This window comes from Narcine bancroftii, chromosome 2, assembly GCF_036971445.1.
Source record: "Narcine bancroftii isolate sNarBan1 chromosome 2, sNarBan1.hap1, whole genome shotgun sequence".
NCBI lineage: Eukaryota > Metazoa > Chordata > Chondrichthyes > Torpediniformes > Narcinidae > Narcine > Narcine bancroftii.
In genome coordinates, this window is record NC_091470.1 from 83,742,221 (window position 1) to 83,765,627 (window position 23,407).

The 23,407-nt window shown below is 47.1% G+C and overlaps 1 protein-coding gene across 2 annotated transcripts in view; it reads right to left on the minus strand.

Moving 5' to 3' along the window:
- The window catches only part of plekhd1 (pleckstrin homology domain containing, family D (with coiled-coil domains) member 1), a 91,716-nt gene that overhangs the window by 33,707 nt on the left and 34,602 nt on the right, over positions 1–23,407 (minus strand). For both annotated transcript variants that reach the window (XM_069915274.1, XM_069915273.1), the window contains 5 exons: positions 21,646–21,734; positions 14,860–14,936; positions 10,806–10,897; positions 8,508–8,560; positions 7,807–7,901 (listed from right to left, as the gene is read on the minus strand). In XM_069915274.1, coding sequence (XP_069771375.1) covers positions 7,807–7,901; positions 8,508–8,560; positions 10,806–10,897; positions 14,860–14,936; positions 21,646–21,734 — 406 coding nt within the window. The remainder of the gene's footprint in view (positions 1–7,806; positions 7,902–8,507; positions 8,561–10,805; positions 10,898–14,859; positions 14,937–21,645; positions 21,735–23,407) is intronic.

A 23,407-nucleotide genomic window follows, 5' to 3' on the forward strand; every position in this document is an offset into this window, starting at 1 on the left:
GTCTTTACCAGCCCTCTTCCCCATCACTTCTCAGTATCCTTCTCTTCGTCCTACCACCTCTAACCCGCTGTCCCTCCCCCTTTCCCCCTCCCAAACTTTTTATTCGAAGGATCAGGCCTGAAATGTTGGCCTCTGGTACTTCTGTGTGCCACACTCAACTCGTCGCAACTTTTGCACGTCAGCCTCTCTTAGAAAGGACAAATCTTTGCGCCTCAACACAACGTGCTTTGGTGGGAGTCACGTGATGGAGTAGTGGCCGGATGGTGAACTCCAGCCCTCTCCAGAAAAGTCGGAAAAAACAAAGGAAAACACAAAGGCACAGAAATAAAAGTTAAAGTAAAGTGAGTATAAAGGTGGAAAGAAGATGGCGACAAAAAAAGAAAAATCGAAATCAACGGTAAGAAGAGAGGAAGAGAAGACAACGGAGGAAGAAGGAGAAGGCCTTACCTGTTCGAAGAGGCCCGCGGTGGAGAGAGAAACCCGCTCCCTCAGGTCGGTAGAAAGTGGACTACAAAAATGGCTCGTTGAGCCGAGTAAAAGTGCGCAACCGCACATGCGTGACTACTCGCGCATGCGCGGTGCGCATGAAAAAAACACACCGACGGGAGGGGTGACCAGCTGGGGAGTCGATCTCCACAGCCGGCAACGACAGCTGCAGAACACCTGCAGCAAGAAGAGAACACAGAAGACAATGAAAACAAGAAAGAAGAGAAGAAAAGGGCAACAAAGAAACAACAGATGGCCAACCCAGAGGAAGAAGAAGAGGAAGAGGAAGAGTACAGTGAAATAGAAGAAGAAGGGAAAGGCAAGATAAAGGATATACTTTCTCTTATTAAAGAATACATGGAGTCATTTAAAGAATGGCAAATACAGGAATTTAATGATTTAAGAAGAAGAATAAACAACACAGAAGAGAAAATGAATAAAATAGATATGACCTTAACAGAAATGGGAAAGAGAATGGACAAGATGGAAGAGCGGGAAGTAGCAGTAGAAATGGAGGTAGAGGACTTAAAAAAGAAATTAGAGGAATCTAATAAAAAAGTTATAGAGACACAAGAACTGTTAGCTCAGAAAATAGATATAATGGAAAATTATAACAGAAGAAATAACATAAAGATAGTGGGCCTTAAGGAAGATGAAGAAGGCAAGAATATGAGAGAGTTTATAAAAGATTGGATCCCTAGGATCCTAGGATGTCCAGAACTACAGCAAGAAATGGAAATAGAAAGGGCACATAGAGCATTGGCCTTTAAACCACAACCACAACAAAAACCAAGATCTATTTTAGTAAAATTCCTAAGATATACTACAAGAGAAAAGGTACTGGAGAAGACCATGGAAAAAGTAAGAGAGGGCAACAAGCCACTGGAGTACAAAGGGCAAAAAATCTTCATTTATCCAGATATAAGTTTTGAACTCCTAAAGAAGTGAAAGGAGTTCAATACAGCAAAGGCGATTTTATGGAAGAAAGGGTATAAATTTATACTAAAGCATCCAGCGGTATTGAAAATATTTATTCCAGGACAACAAAACAGACTATTCTCGGATCCAGAAGAAGCATGAAAATTTGCAGAACAATTACAAAATAGACTGAGGGATGAAGACGTGTAATGAGAGTAAAAATGACCACGATTTATATGTATGTGGGTAAAGAGGTATAAGTGTGTATATGTATAATGTGCATACGCGAATGTATCCGTATTTAGAGGAAAATATAGATAGTATAGACAAGAATTAATAAGGGAAGGAAATGGAATAGAGGGAATAAGGAGGGAACTAAAAGAGTGACCTTTGTTACATATGAAAAGTGAAATCTTTTCTGGGGGGGCTGGGTGGGGAGGAGTTGCGGTCACTGCAAAATCAGCTGATGCTTGCGAGTGAATTCGCAAATCCAAATGGAGAGGGGAGATGTGGTTGTCCGACAAGGGATAAAGGACAACTCAGGAGGGGAAGGGGAGATTGGGGCTAAAGAAGTTTTAAATAGGAGAATAAGGAAAATGTTTGATGTTTTAGGAATGTTGTCTTATAAAGGGTTTAAAATAAGAAAACAGAAATGGAAAAGGAGGAAAGGTAATGATGGAAAAACGGAAAGGGAAGATAAACAAAATATAAAATGGCTACGTTGAACTATATGACTTTAAATATTAATGGAATACATAACCAAATTAAAAGGAAGAAACTGCTAAATTTACTGAAAAAAGAAAAAAATTGATATAGCATTTGTGCAAGAAACACACTTAACTGAATTGGAGCACAAGAAATTAAAGAGATATTGGGTAGGACATGTAACAGCAGCATCGTATAATTCAAAAGCAAAAGGAGTAGCTATATTAATTAGTAAAAATGTGCCATTTAAAATAGAAGAGGAAATAATAGATCCAGCAGGAAGATATGTAATGATAAAATGTCAGATATATTCGGAGTTTTGGAATCTACTCAATGTATATTCACCTAACGAAGAAGATCAAAAGTTTATGCAAGATATCTTTTTGAAGGTAGCAAATACGCAAGGGAACATATTAATAGGAGGGGATTTCAATCTGAATTTGGATTCAAATATGGATAAAACTGGGAAGAAAATTAACAGAAAGAGCAAAGTAACCAAATTTATAATTAAATCGATGGAAGAAATGCAACTTTTGGATATATGGAGGAAACAACACCCAAAAGAAAAGGAATACTCATACTACTCGGCTAGACATAAAACATACTCAAGAATAGACCTATTTTTGTTATCAGCTAGTATGCAAGATAGAGTAAGAAAAACAGAATATAAAGCTAGAATACTATCGGACCATTCACCCTTAATATTGACAGTAAAGCTAGAGGACATCCCTCCAAGAATGTATAGATGAAGATTAAACCCCATGTTACTTAAAAGGCAGGATTTTAGAGAATTTATTGAAAAACAAATAAAAATGTATTTTGAAATAAATACGGAATCAGTGGAAGATAAGTTTATACTATGGGATGCAATGAAAGCATTCATTAGAGGGCAAATAATAAGTTATGTAACCAAGATGAAGGACTATAATCAGGAAACAGAGCAGTTGGAAAGGGAAATAGTAAATATAGAAAAAAAATTAGCAATGAAGGAAGATACAACTAAAAGAAGAGAATTGGCGGATAAAAAAATAAAATATGAAACACTACAAACATATAAGGTGGAGAAGAATATAATGAAGACAAAACAGAAATATTATGAACTGGGTGAAAAAACGCACAAAATCCTAGCATGGCAGCTTAAGACAGAACAAGCTAAGAAAATGGTATTGGCATCAAGGAAAAAAGACAAACAAATTACATATAATCCAAAAGAAATTAAGGAAAACTTTAGAGAATTCTATGAACAATTATACCGAACTGAAAACGAAGGGAAAGAAGGGAAAATAGATGAATTTCTGACTAAAATTGAACTACCAAAACTACAAATAGAGGAACAAAATAAATTAACAGAACCATTTGGAATAGTAGAAATACAGGAGATAATAAAAAAATTACCAAATAATAAGACACCAGGAGAGGATGGATTCCCAATAGAATTCTAACAAAACATTTAAAGACTTATTAATTCCGCCCCTCCTGGATGTAATCAACCAGATTGATGAATCACAAAGCTTACCAGATTCATGTAAAACAGAAATAATTACAGTAATACTAAAGCAAGGGAAAGATCCACTCTCACCAGCGTCATATAGACCAATATCTTTACTAAACACAGATTATAAGATAATAGCTAAACTATTAGCAAACAGATTAGCAGAGCATGTACCGAAAATGGTAAATTTAGACCAAACTGGATTTATCAAAAAAAGACGCACAACAGACAATATTTGTAAATTTATTAACTTAATTCATGCAGTAGAAGGAAATAAAGCACCTACAGTAGCAGTTGCTTTAGACACAGAGAAGGCCTTTGACAGAGTAGAATGGAATTATTTGTTCAAAGTATTGCAAAAATTCAATTTACCGGAGAAGTATATTAATTAGATTAAAGCATTATATAAGGGACCATTAGCGAAAGTGACAGTAAATGGACATGTATCAAAGCAATTTAACTTAAGCAGGTCAACGCGGCAGGGATGCCCACTTTCACCTTTATTGTTTGCGTTAGCTATAGAACCACTAGCAGAATTGATAAGAATAGATAATAATATAAAAGGAATAAAAATAAAAGACAAGGAATATAAAATCAGTCTATTTGCGGATGATGTTATAGTGTACTTAACAGAACCAGAACTATCAATAAAAGAATTATATAAGAAATGGAAGGAATATGGAGAAGTGTCGAGTTACAAGATAAACGTAAATAAAAGTGAAGCAATGCCTATGAATAATGCGGATTTCTCAAAATTTAAGAAGGAATCTCCATTTAGATGGCAAATGCAGGCAATAAGATACCTAGGTGTACAAATAAACAAAAATCTCGGCCAACTATATAAACTCAATTATTATCCACTAATGAAAAAATTACAGGACGATTTAGAGCATTGGAAAGATTTGCCACTAACACTAATAGGAAGGATAAACTGTATTAAAATGAACATTTTTCCAAGGCATTGCCAATACAACTGACAGAAAAATTCTTCAAGGAGTTGAAGAAAATAATAAGGAAATTTTTATGGAGAGGGGGGAAACCGAGGATAGCACTAGATAAATTAACAGAATGGTATAAACAAGGAGGCTTACAACTGCCAAACTTTAAAAATTATTATAGAGCCGCACAATTAAGATACCTATCAGATTTTTATCAAACAAGGGAAAAACCAGACTGGACGAGATTAGAATTAGATAAAATAGGGGAAAAGATACCTGAACACATATTATATAAATGGGATGAAAAATTGGTACAACATAGAAGTTCTCCAGTATTACATCATCTCCTCAATATTTGGAAGAAGATTCATGTAGAAAGAAATAAAACAAATTATCAATTACCAAAACTAATATTGATGCAAAACAAGTTACTCCCTTTTACAATAGATAACCTTTCCTTTAGAGAATGGGAAAAAAAGGGATTAAAAGAATAGAAAATTGTTTTTCAGGAAATAGATTCTTATTCTTTGAACAAATGAAAGATAAGTACAATATAACTCAAGATACAGCACTGGCATATTACCAATTGAGATCCTACTTGAAGGATAAATTAGGAAGCAGTTTGAGTTTGCCAGAGGCAAGTAACCTTGAATATGTGATTACAGATACAATGATAATCAAAAGATTTATAACAAATATGTATATTAAACTGCAAGAAAAGGAGAATGAGGAAACAAATGGTAAAACTAAACAAAAATGGGAACAAGATTTAAATATAAAGATAAGAAAGGAAACATGGGAGAAATTATGTTCTGGAACGATGAGAAATACAATAAATACGAGGCTACGTATGATACAATATAACTGGATACACAGACTATACATTACACCTCAAAAGTTAAATAAATGGGACCCAACAGTATCTGATAGATGTTTTCGATGTAAAAAAGAAATGGGAACAACAATTCATGCAATCTGGACATGTGAGAAAGTAGAAAAATTTTGGGAAGATCTCAATCAGATATTAAATAAAATAACAGAAAACAATATACCAAAGAATCCAGAGATCTTTCTCCTAAGTAACATAAAAAACAAAGAATTTGGAATTGATTTGGAAGATGCACAAAAAAGATTTGTTAAGATAGCTCTAGCCGTAGCAAAAAAATGTATTATGTCAACCTGGAAATTGGAAGATAATTTGAAAATACAACAATGGTATATAGAAATGAATAAATGTATTCCATTAGAAAAAATAACATATAGTTTAAGAAATAATATTGAAATATTCGAACAAATATGGGAGCCTTACATTAAATACAATAGCGAAAACCTACCGGGGACAATCATTACCTAAGTTGATGGAAGGAGAAGGAAAGAAAAGAATGGACTCAGTAGAATTTCTGGTGTATTTTTGTTGAGTGACAACATTGTCTGACTGGTTTAATGTATCCTAGATTGTATACCTTAAATGGATGGGAAGGGGGGGGTGGGGGGGGGTGGGGGGGGTGGGTTGGGAGGAGGGAGGTGGGGGGGAGAAAATGTCACTGTATATGTGTGAAAAGGAAAAAGTGTGTATCATGGCTAATGTGATTTATGGTGTGAAAAATAAAAATTTTTTTAAAAAAACACAATGTGCTTGTTGAGGTACCAGGGAAATATAATTAGAGTCTGTGGGAATGTGAAAAGTCTGGGTCTTGTTGAACAGGTCGGGATCATTGGTTGGAGGGAGTTACCGGAGAGGGCTGTGCTTGGAATGCAGATTTTAAAATATCACTTAGTGTAATCTCTCATGAGACCACCGGCTAAAATTAAAGCCTGTGGAATTGGGGATAAATTATTGCCATGTTTAGAATGCCAGGCAGTAAAAGAGAGGAAAATCTGTGCACTTGAGTTGAAGGGCGTGGAGCAGTGGAAGGCCTCGACTCCTGTCAATCAGTTGATTCAGACAACACAGTTGAGTTGCGTGTATCTGAGCTGAATGAAAACTCCCAGCAAGTCAGTGTGAAGGAGAACACGAGCATCGCAGGAGACATTGAGAAAATGGAGGCGGGGTGGGGGGGGAGGGGGGAAGGAAGTGGATACACTTCAAATGGGTGAGGATTGGGACATAAAAGGGAAAGGTTGATGTTTTTTTCTGAAAATGGCTAAAAGCCAGCAATAGTGAAGCAAAGAAACCGATGGGTCTTCAGAGCATAAAATGGTGGTGCAAAGAAGCCCAATCAGCCTTCTCATTGGTGAATAGCGCCCTCCTGCACTTTCTGCAAAGCTTCTTGATTTAAATATTTATTTTGGGGTGGCTCCGTTAGCAATAACACCATCATAGTGCCAGCGACATGGCTTTGAATTCTCTGTCTGTAAGGAGATTGAATGTTCTCCCCGTGACCTGTTCCGGTTTCCTCCCACCCTCCAAAAGCGTACGGATTGGTCGTGTAATTGGGTGCAAGTGGGCGACATGGGTTTCATGGGCTGGAAGGACCTTCCACTGTGCTGTGTCATTAAAAATTTAAACATTTATTCAACTTCCTTCAGTGTGGTTGAACCCTATCTGTTCTGCCGCTATTTCACTTAATGACTTCTGATTATGGTAACTCTATGGCTAAATGTTTCTTGTTTCTACCTCCTGCCCAAACCCACTCACTGTGCTCCCCACCCACAGGTTTCCCTATTCATTCCTGGGTTTGGACTCTCTCAAGCAGCCCACAGAAGGGGACAATAGGGACAACTCTGCAGAATTGCCCCACTTTTTCAAAGCCTAATCACTGAATTAGAACAACGCATTTGTAAAAGCAGGCATTTAAAAATTTAAAATATTGCTGAAACAAGCCAAAATGTGTTGGATAGGGTTAATGTCAGATTAGTGTAAATCTGGGATGTGAGTGGAAAGAAAAAGTTTGAAACCACTGTTTTAATCATCCCTAATTGACTCGTTATGTGCACAGTTTCATAACTCCAAAGGAAATAGGCCAATGACAATTTTTCTCAAGCAAAATATTTCAGTAAAAATTGGGTCTAGAGCAGTGATTTTCAATCTTCCCTTCCCACTCACATCCCACTTTAAGCAATCCCTTACTAATCACAGAGGACTTATGGCATAGGGATTGGTTAAGGTGGCATTGTAGTGGGCCAAGCGACCGCACGGATGGATGGGCTGCATCACTCCGTGTGGTGCACCACCAGCCAAGGAGTGATGCAGCACCACACTGACGCCACTTCCGAAAGCCAGTGCATACGTGTGGCCATCAAGGGCTGGGGCATGTCATCATTTACCTCTTTATCTGCTCCTGCTCCATCCTCAAGTCCTGCACCATTTCCTCAATCTTGTTTTTCTCTGCCTCAAGGACGTGATTCAGTCGCTGTAGTTCCTGTAATTGGATCAACATCAGTGCAACACCCACTGCAACATTGAGAAAACCACCGACGCCTGCTCACGGCCCACATCTCAATGCTCTGAAGCTCCTTACAAAAAGGCGTTCAAAAAAATGTACCTCTGCATCATCTTCGAGGGATCAAAAGAATAGAAAATACCTGTGTCCAAAAGTTAAACTTTGTCTCCTTTTGTCTTTCTCTCTCCAAGTTTAAGAGAGAGAGGAGATGTGGGGAGAGAGGAGATGTGGGGAGAGAGGAGATGTGGGGAGAGAGGAGATGTGGGGAGAGAGAGGGAGAGATATATGGGGAAAGGAAGAGAATGAGAAAGAGAGAAAAAGTGAGAAAGAGAGAGATATGGGGAAGATATATGAGAGAGATATATGAGTAGGGGAGGGAGAGATACATGGGGAGAGGGAAGAGAAAGGGGGTGAGAGAGAAAAAATAGCGAGACAAAAATAAAATGCAAGAAAGAGTGAGAGAGTGAAAGCGAGAGAGAGAAAAGAGAAAGAGAGCAAAAGAGAGAAAGAGAAAATGAGAAAGAGAGAGCACGAGAGTGTGAGAGGGTTAATTTTGCCAATTTGTCTGTGCTCGGACCTACTCACCTCCTTCTGCTCCCGCTGCAGGGAAAGTTCTTCAGTCTCCTCCATCAGTTTGTCTGTAAACCACATCCACATAACACCTGTTAGTTGAATGCAACAATGGCACAATCCCTTCCAGCATGGTTAGAGGATTGGTTAACCAATAGAAAGCAGAGAGTCAGGATACATGGGTGTTTTCTGGATGGCAATTGGTGGCGAACAGGGTGCCGTAGGGGGTCGGTGCTGGGCCCACAACTGTTCACAATATACATTAATGATCTGGAAGAGGGGACAGACTATAATGCATCTAAGTTTTCTGATGTCACTAAATTAAGTGGAAAAGTAAAGTGTGCAAAGAATACAAAGAGGCTCCAGAGAGATATAGATGGGTTAAGTGAGCGGACAGGGGTCTGGCAGATGGAGTACAATGTGGGCAAATGTGAGGTTATCTCCTTTGGAAGGAACAATGGAAGACTGAAATATTATTTAAATGACAAGTGATTGAAACATGCTGCCGTGCAGAAGGACTTGGGAGTGCTTGCATGAATCACAAAAGGTTGGTTTGCAGGTACAGCAGGTCATTATGAAAGCAAATCGAACATTGTCCGTCATTGCCAGAGGGATAGAATTTAGGAGCAGGGAGGTTATGCTGCAGCTATACAAGATACTGGGTGAGGCTGTATCTAGATACAGGTAGCCCTCAACTTACAACCATGCTCCGTTCTGACCGACTGGTCGTATCTCGAAATGGACGTACATCGAAAATTCACTGTATCCATTTTATGGTTTGTCAAATACAACATGATGGCCACCAAGGCCAGCTCTCACAAGAGGTTGGCCACCCCTTCCATAGGCGCTATTTTAGATAGACATCCCCCTGCTTTCACCCCAAAAGTGCAATTTTTATATTTACATATTTTTTCTTTATTTTAAAAATGTTTTTTTCTGACGTATGTACAATGGCTGTAAGTCACATTGGTAAGTCAGGGACTACCTATCCTGCATGCAGTTCTGGTCTTCTTACTGGAGGAGGGATGTAATGGCTTTGGAGGGAATGCAGAGATGGTTCACCAGGTTGATTCCAGAGATGAGGAGGTTAGCTTATGAAGAGAGATCAAGTCTGGCACTGCACTTGGTAGAATTAAGAAGAATGAGAGGGGATCTTAAAGAAACATAAAATTCTGAAAGGCATAGATAAGATAGAGGTCGGTAAGTTGAATGTAAAAGATACATCCAAGTAAAACAAGCAATTGAACAGGGAAGTTGTTCCCATTGGTGGGGGAGACTAGAACTAGGAGTCATAGCCTCAAAATTCAGGATGGAACATTTAGGATGGAGATGAGGAGGAACCGCTTTTCCCAGAGAGTGGTGAATCTGTGGAATTTGCTGCCCATTGAAGCAGTGGAGGCTAGCTCAGTAAATATATTTAAGCCAAGGTTGGATAGATTTTTACATAGTAGGGGAAATAAGGGATACAGGGAAAAGGCAGGAAGGTACAGATGAGCCATGATCCCATTTGAATGGCAAAGCAGGATCGACGGGCCATATGGTCGACTCCTGCTCCTATTTCTTATGTTCTTACGTCCTTGCTCAGACAGACTGGAGTCTTTCCATGAGGACCCTGCAGACTCTTTCTTGGACAGACTGGAAGTGGTCTCCAAAGCCAGGGGCACATTGCGGGAGGAGATCAATTGCACTGACCCACAGTGCCCCAGTCCACCCTGACCATTAGCACTCGCGAGAATGGGACTCCACGATGCATGGACTTTCTCACTCTGCCTCAGTGCACATGACAAGAACAGGAAACCACCTGGGGCTTATGCCAACCTCCTGAGGGATCAGGGATGACTGGAGGATGCCTTGTTCTGGGGAAGAGGGACAGGGTAGGTGCATGGGGAAGCAGCATTGTCAGCGACTGCAGTGAAGTAGCTGGGCATGTATCCAGGAGTGATCCTCATGGCCACTGATCCCGGCAGCCTGCATCATTCTCTCTTCCCAAGGGAGCCCTATACACCACCCGAGATGGAGAAAGCCCATACCAGGTGTGCCAGGACTGACCATAACCAAATCTGTTGTTGGCCACCTTTTCAATGGTGGAGATGTGTCAAACCAGAGGGTGTAGGTTGAGGAATGGAGGTGGCTTTGAGAATTTGGTGGGGAGTTTCACTGCCGGAGTGGATGATGGAGGAGTGAACTCTGACAACAGACAAAAAGCATCTGAAGCAGCACTTGAACCAGGGAAGCAGCACAGACAAAGGGCTACATCTGTGGATGGGCAGAGAGGGGCGCATGGAGCAGTATGTCTTGCACAGTGCGACTGACCTAAGTATTCCTGCTTTTCCTTGGCCAGCTGCAAGCCCTGGGCCTCCAGGCTTCCGATCATCGCTTCACCCAGTTGGGCATTCTGCCAGGTCCTGGGGAGAGAACAGAGGAGGGATCAGAGTGAGGGTTCAGACTACTCTGTGTCTGATCACGTCAACTCAGTCTGCCCCATGTTAGTTTTGCCTGCACTCAGGCTGACAGTACCACTATGTGTGATGGCCCAGCCTCTCCCATGTCTAACTCATAGATCTATGAAGTAAACAGACTAGGCTGAAGATAATGTGGGCCCATTGTGGACTGAGACGGGGAAATTATAGGGCAGATAAGAACATGGCAAAGTAATTATATGAATATTTTAAATCCATCCTCATGGCAGACAGAGACAACCGCCTGGAATTAATGGAAAACAACAGGTGAATAAGAGGTTCAAACATATTAGTATCAAGGAAACATTATTGCCTTTCGATCCTTCTCATCTTTCTATCACTAAATTCCCAGGTCTTGTGTCTTGTCAGAGGTACCTCTGGAGATTGTGGATCCGCTGAGGTCAGTTTCCAAAATTCCACGGATTCCAGAACGGTTCCCAAGGGTTGGAGGCAGCTGACGCGTCAGAAGGGAAAAACAAACAGGGAAAGGGAAAGACAAACAGGGAACGAGAAAGCTTCAGTACCAGTGAACACGCAGAAATGAAGCAGTAATGGGTTGGACAGAGAAGGTGCCGTGGATCTACGGAAGGAACACAGCATTGGATATAGTGGTACAAGGTTTTTGGAGGTTGGGATTGGCAGAATAGATCAGGGCAAGTCCATGTGCCATTTTGGAAAACCTTCAACAAGGAACAATGCAAAACTATTTGAGAAAATTAGGGCATATGATATTAGAAGTAAGATAATGGTGTCAACTCAAGATTCGTTAATTTAGACAAACAGCACAGTAACAGTCATTTCAGCCTACGTGTCCATGCCACATACCAACGTAAGCCATCCATTACCAATCACAGAGCACCTATGGCATAGGGATTGCTTAAGATGGAACATTGAATTAGTGAACATTCACTAATACAGTTTAAAGTTGTTCATAGAGCTCATATGTCTAAAGATAAACTCCATCGCTTTTATTCTCATATCGATCCTATATGTGATAAATGTCAATTGGAAATAGCTTCCCTTACACATATGTTTTGGTCCTGTCCCTCTTTACAGAATTATTGGAAGGAAATTTTTTCCATTATATCTACTGTTTTGAATATTGATTTACAACCACATCCCATTACTGCAATTTTTGGATTACCTATGATAGATTTGACTTATTTATCTCTTCCTGCGGATCGTATGATTGCTTTTCTTACACTAATGGCTGGAAGATCTATACTATTAAATTGGAAAGAGGTAAATCCTCCCACTGTTTTTCAATGGTTTACCCAAACTATACTATGTTTAAATTTAGAGAAAATTAGAAACTCTGTCTATGAATCCCCTTCTAAGTTTGAGTTAACCTGGCAACCATTTATTCAATATTTTCATTTGTGGTGAGTTGATCTGGCTCTGTTTTCTTTCTATGATTATGTATGATAATTGGGCTGTAAGATGAGATCGGAGTGATCGGCGTGGTTTAGCTATATCTGTAGGTTTTTTTTTTGTTTTTTTTTAAGTTTTTTTTAATTCAGATTTGTTTTTTCTTCTTTTTTGGGGTTTTTATTTCACTTTTTTCATATATTGTTATTAATTATATCTTTTTTTTAGAGATAGTTCACACCCTAAACTGATCAAAAAAAAATTTTTATGATATATTTTTATTCTGTAATATTATTGTTTAATATCTCTGTATTAATTCATTACTTACTATGTATTTTTTTTATATCTCTTTGAACTGTATGTGTTTATAAATTATAATAATAATAAAAAGATTGAAAAAGAAAAGAAGATGGAATGTGAGTTTAGGGGGATGGTTTGAAAACCACTAAAATTCATTATGGAAAGAGATATGATCCTCAACATTCATCAGTCAGGGCACTGAGCACAACCTTTGGGAAGTCACATTGTATTATCGTGCGCAGTTCTGGTCGTCACATCAGAGGAAGGATGGGGAGGCTTTGGAGAAGGTGCAGAAGAGGTTCACCAGGATTCAACCTGGTTTAGAGGGTATAAGCTAAGGGTAGATAGAGTCTCAGTCCCTGCATGGAAATATCAAATCCTAGAGGACAGAGACTAAAGAGAGGGGGAAAGTTTGAAGAGAGATGTGTGAGACAGGTTTATTCAGAAGGAGAGTGATAGGTCTCTGGGACATCAGGCGAAGCAGTGGAAGCAGATATTCTTCCCATGGGCAGTGAGACAGCTCAATGACTGTTGAACTCCCACAACTCTATGCGATTCTACTATTTATTAACAATATTTGCTTTATGTATATATGTATGTACTATGTATAAGCATCATTTTTCTGTATGTGTGCTTTGTCTGTATGTATGTTTGCACTGTCAGCACCATGGACGGGAGAACGCTGATTCGTTGGGTTATTCTGGCACAATCGGATGACAAATATACTTGAACTTGATACCAACATTTAAGAGGCATTTAGACGGACATACAAACAGGTGGGGAATGGCAGTACACAGATCAAATGCAAGCAGATGGGATCAGTTAGACTGGCACCTTGGTTAGCACAGGCATGGTGGGCCGAAGGGCCTGTTCCTGTGAAAGGTGAATGTTTAGGGCAGCAGTGACTACATCTCATTCCTGCAGTGATGTGGGCCCTCTGGTGCTGCCCATGCATGCTCTCCATGTGACTGCATGGGTTTCCTTCCTGTGGGGAGAGGACGGGAAGATGGGGTCCGTGTAAATAAGCATTCTGGGATGACTTGGATCTCAGTGGGTCAAAAGGCGGGAGATGTTTGGGGTTCAGAGGGACTTTGGAGGGTTGGACGTGACTTGCTGACCATTGAGATACGAGTTCAGCGAGGAATTTGAAGGTGAACTGCAGGAGAACGTGAATGCATGGGTTAGGAAATCTTGAGCCCATTCTGGGACTGTGCTGAAATATCAGAGAGGTGTGGTCTCCAAACCAAAGGAAGGTATATGGGCTGGTGAATACACTGCTCCACATTGGATTCAGGGAACTACAGAGGATGTGCACAGCTCAGACCATCACACATACACTCCTCTCCCCTCTATCGGCTCCATCTATGCTTCCCGCTGCCTCAGAAAAACAGCCAAAGTATCCCACCCTGGCCTCACTCTCTTTCCCATCCCGTCAGAAGAAGTGTCAGGCATCACCCAATTGATGGACAGTTTCTTTTCTGCTGTAATCAGTGTGCTGAATGAACCTCACTCTTTCACATTGCCCTTGCTCTATTCGAACTGATATCTCCCTGTAACTCCACACTTGGTGTTGTGTCTTCCACTGCTGTACGATGTATGGATTAGCAAAATGGGCTGCTCATCAAGTAAACTCTCCCACTTTCTCACTCGTGACAGCGAGCTCCAACTATCTGGAAGTTCAGAAATGTGAAATGTTCACAGGGCCAGTAAGGGGGCGATGCTCTCCATGTTTGAGATGGCCAGAGCCTGGGTCACAGTCTCCAGACAAGGACTTGGCCACTCATGATGAGGAGAAAAGCCTTCTCCTCGAGCTCTGTGCTGTTGAGCTTGCCTGAGCCCACTTCTGCCCCCCAGAGTGTCTTTGAGTGTCTCTTCACCAGAGCCAGGATCAAGCCCCACCCCAGTGCATTAGCAGAGGGATGCCACACTCTCCCTGGCCTTGCGTCTTGGATGAGCTTCAAGACCACCCCTACCCTCACTATCTGGTTACATTTACGTTGCTCTCTTGGACCAGCTGCCATAATTGCCAGTGACCTGCATCTCTCGAATTCCTGTTTCTCCGCTTCAGGGACCCCTGGAGCTGTGCAGAGTGAAGGACAAACCTTGGGGTTTATTCTCTTTCATTTCAGTGATGCAACCCACCACTGGCAGTCAGTGGCACCAGTCCTCCCACCCAGGCCAGTGTCAGCCGCCCAGGCCAATTTGTCCTCTACACATCCAGCTCCTCCCTGCATACTTACACCTTGCCTGATTCCTGCAGCATCTGCACCCAATGCTGCTGCTCGAATTCCGTGTCTGCTCCCAATAAGATATTCCCCTAGGAAGGAAGGGCAGAGAGCTTGCATTAATACTCACCTCATTAGAAAGTTCAGCCAGAAGCATTGAGCTCTATGTGTGACAGAGCCCATGACAGGTCAGGGAAACAGAGTCTTACAACATTGGCACAGACCCTTTGGCCCAACTTGTCTGTGCTGTCTTAACTAGACCCATTTGCAAGTGTTTGGCCCAACCTTTTAATTTTTAATTTAGACAAACAGCACGGTAACAGACCATTTCAGTCTGAGTACTGGGGGATGGAGGTTAATTGGTCTCGCGGGCCAAAAGGACCCGTTACCGTGATGCCTGTCTAAATTTCAAATTAAAAGGTCGGCCACCCCTGCATCTTTCCTATCCATCTACCTGCTGAAAATACTTTCATATGTTTGATAGTTAAATAATGCTGCCCTTTCCCAGTTTGAACTGATCTCTCACTATGACCCTACAATCTGCATTGTGCTTTATTCTGCTGTACAGACGACTTGCTGGATAAGAGGCAACAGGAGCCTTTTCCCTGCACCCCGGCACACCTGATCGTGAGTGTAAGCTTGATTCTTCCGTGTAAATAGGTTTGAAAGGACCAGGGCAAATGGTGGAAGCTGCCTGAGGCTTGAGCTAGTTCTCCAGAGGTTTGCTCGCTCCAACACAGTGTTCACTCAGTGGCACCCTGGGGTGGAACTGCCCTGACCGGGCAAGGACCACTTCAAGCAAGGAACACTGTTGACTGGACTCGATTTTTGGTGCTACCTAAACTTGCAGTATCCCTGGGACAATCAACGAATGCAGGGTGGTCGAGGACCTACTGCTTTGCATAAATGTCCCTCAATAATAAGCGTGAGCCCGAGTTGCCCCCGGGCTCATGCAGTGAGACATCCTTTAACAGGCTTCATTCTGCCCTCCACTCGAGTCAGCATTCGAATGAAGGAGTAGGATTGCAGTGGACCCAAAACTCTCCAAGGAGAGTCCTCCAAGGAGAACCAAGGATCTCCGCCTCTCGTCCGCCATTCCCAGACATCGCAGCTGATCCACATTGAATTGCCTCCGTTTCCTCAAAACCTTCCGCAAACAATTATCGACTCATCTCAGTTCAACCATTTTCAGATTTCCAGCACCCTCTACTGGGGTCTCCCACTGCTGAGGACCCCAGCTGCTACCCTCGATCTCCACCCTCATCCCTAACCACTCCTCAATCTTTGACAACTCCCCAGGGTCCCCAAGCCCCTCCAGTCCTTTAGTCTCTCCAGGGCTTTCTATCCCTCCCTTCTTGGGTCACCACACCCAGAGTGTCTGATCCCTAACCATTCACACAAAGTCTGAGCCTAGGTCCTGCCACCCTTGGGCTCCTTCTCCCACCCTGCTGGCTCTGATCACCTCGGGATCACTGACTCCCCCCCCACCCCCCGACCCCCCCACCATTGTCTTCAACCTTCTCCTCTCATTTATTCCGGGCCACCAACCCCTATCCCCTCCACTTCCGAGGTCTTCAACTCCTAACCTCCCGCCTCTGCTGGGTTCCTTCTCTCCTCATTCTCAGGGTCTCCTTCTCCCAACCCCACCCCTTCACCCCACTCTGACCTCCCTCTTGGCTACTCCTGATGCCTGCTTGAAACCCAAATGAGATCCATTCCCATCTATCCTTGAACCGGTCTTCAGTCAGTGATCGTAGCCCTATGTCCCAACGTGCTGGTGTCTCCACCAGTCACCACTAGCTGAAGTTCTCCTTCAGGCGAGGGCAGGCTTACTCATGGTGCAGTTGAGGGCAGGTCTACGCATGGTGCAGCAGAAGTGCTCACGCTGGTGTTTTGCAAGTCACCCAGAACTGGAGTGGGCTGAGAATTGCTGAGTTAACAGCACACAAGGACATTGATTTAAAACCATCCCCACAGAGTTGTTGCTTCAGCAATGTTCCCGATGACAAAGAGATATTAAAATGACTCAGTGCTGTGGACAAGAACCGATATCTGCATTTATACAAAATGTGTGTGGGTGCGTGAGTGAGAGAGTGTGTGAATGAGAGTAGATGAGAGTGCAAGAGAGGGTAGGAGTGACGGGGGTGGGAGTGACGGGGGTGGGAGTGACGGGGGTGGGAGTGACGGGGGTGGGAGTGACGGGGGTGGGAGTGACGGGGGTGGGAGTGACGGGGGTGGGAGTGACGGGGGTGGGAGTGACGGGGGTGGGAGTGACGGGGGTGGGAGTGACGGGGGTGGGAGTGACGGGGGTGGGAGTGACGGGGGTGGGAGTGACGGGGGTGGGAGTGACGGGGGTGGGAGTGACGGGGGTGGGAGTGACGGGGGTGGGAGTGACGGGGGTGGGAGTGACGGGGGTGGGAGTGACGGGGGTGGGAGTGACGGGGGTGGGAGTGACGGGGGTGGGAGTGACGGGGGTGGGAGTGACGGGGGTGGGAGTGACGGGGGTGGGAGTGACGGGGGTGGGAGTGACGGGGGTGGGAGTGACGGGGGTGGGAGTGACGGGGGTGGGAGTGACGGGGGTGGGAGTGACGGGGGTGGGAGTGACGGGGGTGGGAGTGACGGGGGTGGGAGTGACGGGGGTGGGAGTGACGGGGGTGGGAGTGACGGGGGTGGGAGTGACGGGGGTGGGAGTGACGGGGGTGGGAGTGACGGGGGTGGGAGTGACGGGGGTGGGAGTGACGGGGGTGGGAGTGACGGGGGTGGGAGTGACGGGGGTGGGAGTGACGGGGGTGGGAGTGACGGGGGTGGGAGTGACGGGGGTGGGAGTGACGGGGGTGGGAGTGACGGGGGTGGGAGTGACGGGGGTGGGAGTGACGGGGGTGGGAGTGACGGGGGTGGGAGTGACGGGGGTGGGAGTGACGGGGGTGGGAGTGACGGGGGTGGGAGTGACGGGGGTGGGAGTGACGGGGGTGGGAGTGACGGGGGTGGGAGTGACGGGGGTGGGAGTGACGGGGGTGGGAGTGACGGGGGTGGGAGTGACGGGGGTGGGAGTGACGGGGGTGGGAGTGACGGGGGTGGGAGTGACGGGGGTGGGAGTGACGGGGGTGGGAGTGACGGGGGTGGGAGTGACGGGGGTGGGAGTGACGGGGGTGGGAGTGACGGGGGTGGGAGTGACGGGGGTGGGAGTGACGGGGGTGGGAGTGACGGGGGTGGGAGTGACGGGGGTGGGAGTGACGGGGGTGGGAGTGACGGGGGTGGGAGTGACGGGGGTGGGAGTGACGGGGGTGGGAGTGACGGGGGTGGGAGTGACGGGGGTGGGAGTGACGGGGGTGGGAGTGACGGGGGTGGGAGTGACGGGGGTGGGAGTGACGGGGGTGGGAGTGACGGGGGTGGGAGTGACGGGGGTGGGAGTGACGGGGGTGGGAGTGACGGGGGTGGGAGTGACGGGGGTGGGAGTGACGGGGGTGGGAGTGACGGGGGTGGGAGTGACGGGGGTGGGAGTGACGGGGGTGGGAGTGACGGGGGTGGGAGTGACGGGGGTGGGAGTGACGGGGGTGGGAGTGACGGGGGTGGGAGTGACGGGGGTGGGAGTGACGGGGGTGGGAGTGACGGGGGTGGGAGTGACGGGGGTGGGAGTGACGGGGGTGGGAGTGACGGGGGTGGGAGTGAGAGGGTGGGAGTGAGAGGGTGGGAGTGAGAGGGTGGGAGTGAGAGGGTGAGAGTGAGAGGGTGAGAGTGAGAGGGTGGGAGTGAGAGGGTGAGAGTGAGAGGGTGGGAGTGAGAGGGTGGGAGTGAGAGGGTGGGAGTGAGAGGGTGGGAGTGAGAGGGTGGGAGTGAGAGGGTGGGAGTGAGAGGGTGGGAGTGAGAGGGTGGGAGTGAGAGGGTGGGAGTGAGAGGGTGGGAGTGAGAGGGTGGGAGTGAGAGGGTGGGAGTGAGAGGGTGGGAGTGAGAGGGTGGGAGTGAGAGGGTGGGAGTGAGAGGGTGGGAGTGAGAGGGTGGGAGTGAGAGGGTGGGAGTGAGAGGGTGGGAGTGAGAGGGTGGGAGTGAGAGGGTGGGAGTGAGAGGGTGGGAGTGAGAGGGTGGGAGTGAGAGGGTGGGAGTGAGAGGGTGGGAGTGAGAGGGTGGGAGTGAGAGGGTGGGAGTGAGAGGGTGGGAGTGAGAGGGTGGGAGTGAGAGGGTGGGAGTGAGAGGGTGGGAGTGAGAGGGTGGGAGTGAGAGGGTGGGAGTGAGAGGGTGGGAGTGAGAGGGTGGGAGTGAGAGGGTGGGAGTGAGAGGGTGGGAGTGAGAGGGTGGGAGTGAGAGGGTGGGAGTGAGAGGGTGGGAGTGAGAGGGTGGGAGTGAGAGGGTGGGAGTGAGAGGGTGGGAGTGAGAGGGTGGGAGTGAGAGGGTGGGAGTGAGAGTGTGGGAGTGAGAGTGTGGGAGTGAGAGTGTGGGAGTGAGAGTGTGGGAGTGAGAGTGTGGGAGTGAGAGTGTGGGAGTGAGAGTGTGGGAGTGAGAGTGTGGGAGTGAGAGTGTGGGAGTGAGAGTGTGGGAGTGAGAGTGTGGGAGTGAGAGTGTGGGAGTGAGAGTGTGGGAGTGAGAGTGTGGGAGTGAGAGCATGGCTTGTTCAGGGGCAGTGTAGTCCATGTAGGGGCAGTGTAGTCCATGTAGGGGCAGTGTAGTCCATGTAGGGGCAGTGTAGTCCATGTAGGGGCAGTGTGGATGGCTCGGGGGCAGTGTGGATGGCTCGGGGGCAGTGTGGATGGCTCGGGGGCAGTGTGGATGGCTCGGGGGCAGTGTGGATGGCTCGGGGGCAGTGTGGATGGCTCGGGGGCAGTGTGGATGGCTCGGGGGCAGTGTGGATGGCTCGGGGGCAGTGTGGATGGCTCGGGGGCAGTGTGGATGGCTCGGGGGCAGTGTGGATGGCTCGGGGGCAGTGTGGATGGCTCGGGGGCAGTGTGGATGGCTCGGGGGCAGTGTGGATGGCTCGGGGGCAGTGTGGATGGCTCGGGGGCAGTGTGGATGGCTCGGGGGCAGTGTGGATGGCTCGGGGGCAGTGTGGATGGCTCGGGGGCAGTGTGGATGGCTCGGGGGCAGTGTGGATGGCTCGGGGGCAGTGTGGATGGCTCGGGGGCAGTGTGGATGGCTCGGGGGCAGTGTGGATGGCTCGGGGGCAGTGTGGATGGCTCGGGGGCAGTGTGGATGGCTCGGGGGCAGTGTGGATGGCTCGGGGGCAGTGTGGATGGCTCGGGGGCAGTGTGGATGGCTCGGGGGCAGTGTGGATGGCTCGGGGGCAGTGTGGATGGCTCGGGGGCAGTGTGGATGGCTCGGGGGCAGTGTGGATGGCTCGGGGGCAGTGTGGATGGCTCGGGGGCAGTGTGGATGGCTCGGGGGCAGTGTGGATGGCACGGGGGCAGTGTGGATGGCACGGGGGCAGTGTGGATGGCACGGGGGCAGTGTGGATGGCACGGGGGCAGTGTGGATGGCACGGGGGCAGTGTGGATGGCACGGGGGCAGTGTGGATGGCACGGGGGCAGTGTGGATGGCACGGGGGCAGTGTGGATGGCACGGGGGCAGTGTGGATGGCACGGGGGCAGTGTGGATGGCACGGGGGCAGTGTGGATGGCACGGGGGCAGTGTGGATGGCACGGGGGCAGTGTGGATGGCACGGGGGCAGTGTGGATGGCACGGGGGCAGTGTGGATGGCACGGGGGCAGTGTGGATGGCACGGGGGCAGTGTGGATGGCACGGGGGCAGTGTGGATGGCACGGGGGCAGTGTGGATGGCACGGGGGCAGTGTGGATGGCACGGGGCAGTGTGGATGGCACGGGGGCAGTGTGGATGGCACGGGGCAGTGTGGATGGCACGGGGGCAGTGTGGATGGCACGGGGGCAGTGTGGATGGCACGGGGGCAGTGTGGATGGCACGGGGGCAGTGTGGATGGCACGGGGGGCAGTGTGGATGGCACGGGGGCAGTGTGGATGGCACGGGGGCAGTGTGGATGGCACGGGGGCAGTGTGGATGGCACGGGGGCAGTGTGGATGGCACGGGGGCAGTGTGGATGGCACGGGGGCAGTGTGGATGGCACGGGGGCAGTGTGGATGGCACGGGGGCAGTGTGGATGGCACGGGGGCAGTGTGGATGGCACGGGGGCAGTGTGGATGGCACGGGGGCAGTGTGGATGGCACGGGGCAGTGTGGATGGCACGGGGCAGTGTGGATGGCACGGGGCAGTGTGGATGGCACGGGGCAGTGTGGATGGCACGGGGCAGTGTGGATGGCACGGGGCAGTGTGGATGGCACGGGGCAGTGTGGATGGCACGGGGCAGTGTGGATGGCACGGGGCAGTGTGGATGGCACGGGGCAGTGTGGATGGCACGGGGCAGTGTGGATGGCACGGGGCAGTGTGGATGGCACGGGGCAGTGTGGATGGCACGGGGCAGTGTGGATGGCACGGGGGCAGTGTGGATGGCACGGGGGCAGAGTGCATCGCACGGGGGCAGCGTGGATCGTACGGGGGCAGTGTGGATCATACAGGGGCAGTGTGGTTTGAAATGGGAACAGTAGGGTCCTGAGTGCATCAGAGGGAGTCAGGTACACAGGAGGGACAGGGAAGAGGGGATGGGGGGATAACCAGAGCAGGAGAAGGCATCAGTTGGAACCTGACCTTTACTCTAACTTGCCCTTAAACTAAACACACTGCCTCAGCTTGTTTCCCAGCTGTTGTTCTTGACTGACATTCCCATTCTACCACAGTGGGAAGAACCTTTGGAATTTCCCCCACTCGCCTCAGTAAATTTCCCACTGGCAGCTCTGGGCTTACGTGGAAGTCATCGTGCGAAATCTTCATCACGAAGGGCATGTTGGGCTCTTCCTTTGCCTCCACGATGCACCCTCCAGCGGGATCACCCCCTGAAAAACACCATCACAGAACAACTCCTTGGTTGGTATCACAGACACTCCATAACCAGGCTCTTGGATCATTCTGCAGTAGGCCGCGACTGCCAGAGGTTGGGGGGGGAATCTGTCACGTACAGAGGTTGTCAGTTCACTCCTCCAAATGAAATTTGTACTAACCCATTACCTGAAACATCAGCAAAGTCTCAGCACAAGGTTAAAGGGATCACATGGAGGGAGAAAATGGATTTTGAGAGAAAACATCAAAACAAGTGGTAAGAGTTTTTTATGGGTATTTCAATGGAAAGAATGCAGCTCAGGTCAATGTGGGAACTTTAGAGAAAGAGGCCCTAGTGAATCAACTAACAAAAACTAGAAATATAGAACGCTTAATCAATTTTCAACATCACCATGGAAATCATTGCAAATATCCCAAAGGTAATAGAAGAGATAATTTTAAATAAAGAGAAGAACTTGTACAATTGCAGTTACAATATACAAATCAATCACTTGTACACCAGGCTTTTAAAGCATGTGACTGCAGAGATAGTGGACCCATTGGTTGAAAATATTCAGAACTCTCTAAATTCCCAGAGGCTACAAGAACATTGGAAAACGGGCAGTGTGAGTCCTTTGTTCAAAGCAAGCAGAATGACAGAGGATGGGGAACTATAGATTAGTTAGTTTAACATCTATTGTTGGTGATATGCTTCTGTCAGAGATCTTCATGTGGGGAAGTGTAGGGGGAAAAGAGAGGGGGAGGAAGAGGAAGAAAGGGAGATTCTGCTGCATGAATCACTACAAGTTAGCAGGGAGGGCCAACACGTAGTCAAGGTGTCACCTATGTTGTTGTGAAGGAGTTGGGGTGTAGGAACTGGGAGCTTATAATTCAGTGGTCATGGTGTTGGTAAGACTGCGCTTGGAATACTGCGCACAGTTCTGGCCTCATTACTAAACAAAAATTCACATAGGAGCATTGGATGCACCCAAGGGAAATTCACTGGGCTAATTCCTGAGTCGAAAGATTAGGCAGTTGGATCCTTGGGTTTAGAAGAATGAGGGATGACTTTACTCTAATGTATTAAAAGGGATTTAGAGGGCAGATGTTGAGATGTTTTCGCTGATAGGAGAGTCATGAGCATGGGGCGTAATACAAGAGAAGGACCAACTATATAAAAATGTGTAGACATGTCTTTTTCTCAGTAGGGGGATGAATGTCGGTAACTCCCTGCCCCCCGAGGGTCAGGGATGCCAGGTTGTTGGATGTGGTTAAGGAAGAGACAGAGATACTTTTGAGAGATTGAGAAAATGAGGGGAACTAGGACAGAAGGGAAGTTAATCAGCCACAATCATATTGAATAGCAAAGCAGGCTCAAGGTGCTAAGTGGCCTGCCCCTTCTCCTAGTTTCTCTCTCTGTTTGGATAATGATCTACTTTCTGATTCCTCTTACCCAAGTGCACAAGGAACAACCAACATTGAAATCCCTGATGATCATGGCACAGTTCATAGAGTCATAGTGATTGTTATGGGTCATATTGTACATAAATATGTCTTTAAAAGAGATAGATTGTGGGGGTTTAGTGTAGGTCACTTCATATCTCATTTAAAATGCAAGAGCTTTGCTGAAGCTACACATTCAGGCACCAGTGGTTTTGCAAAGACAATGGAACTGCTTTGGGAAAGAACT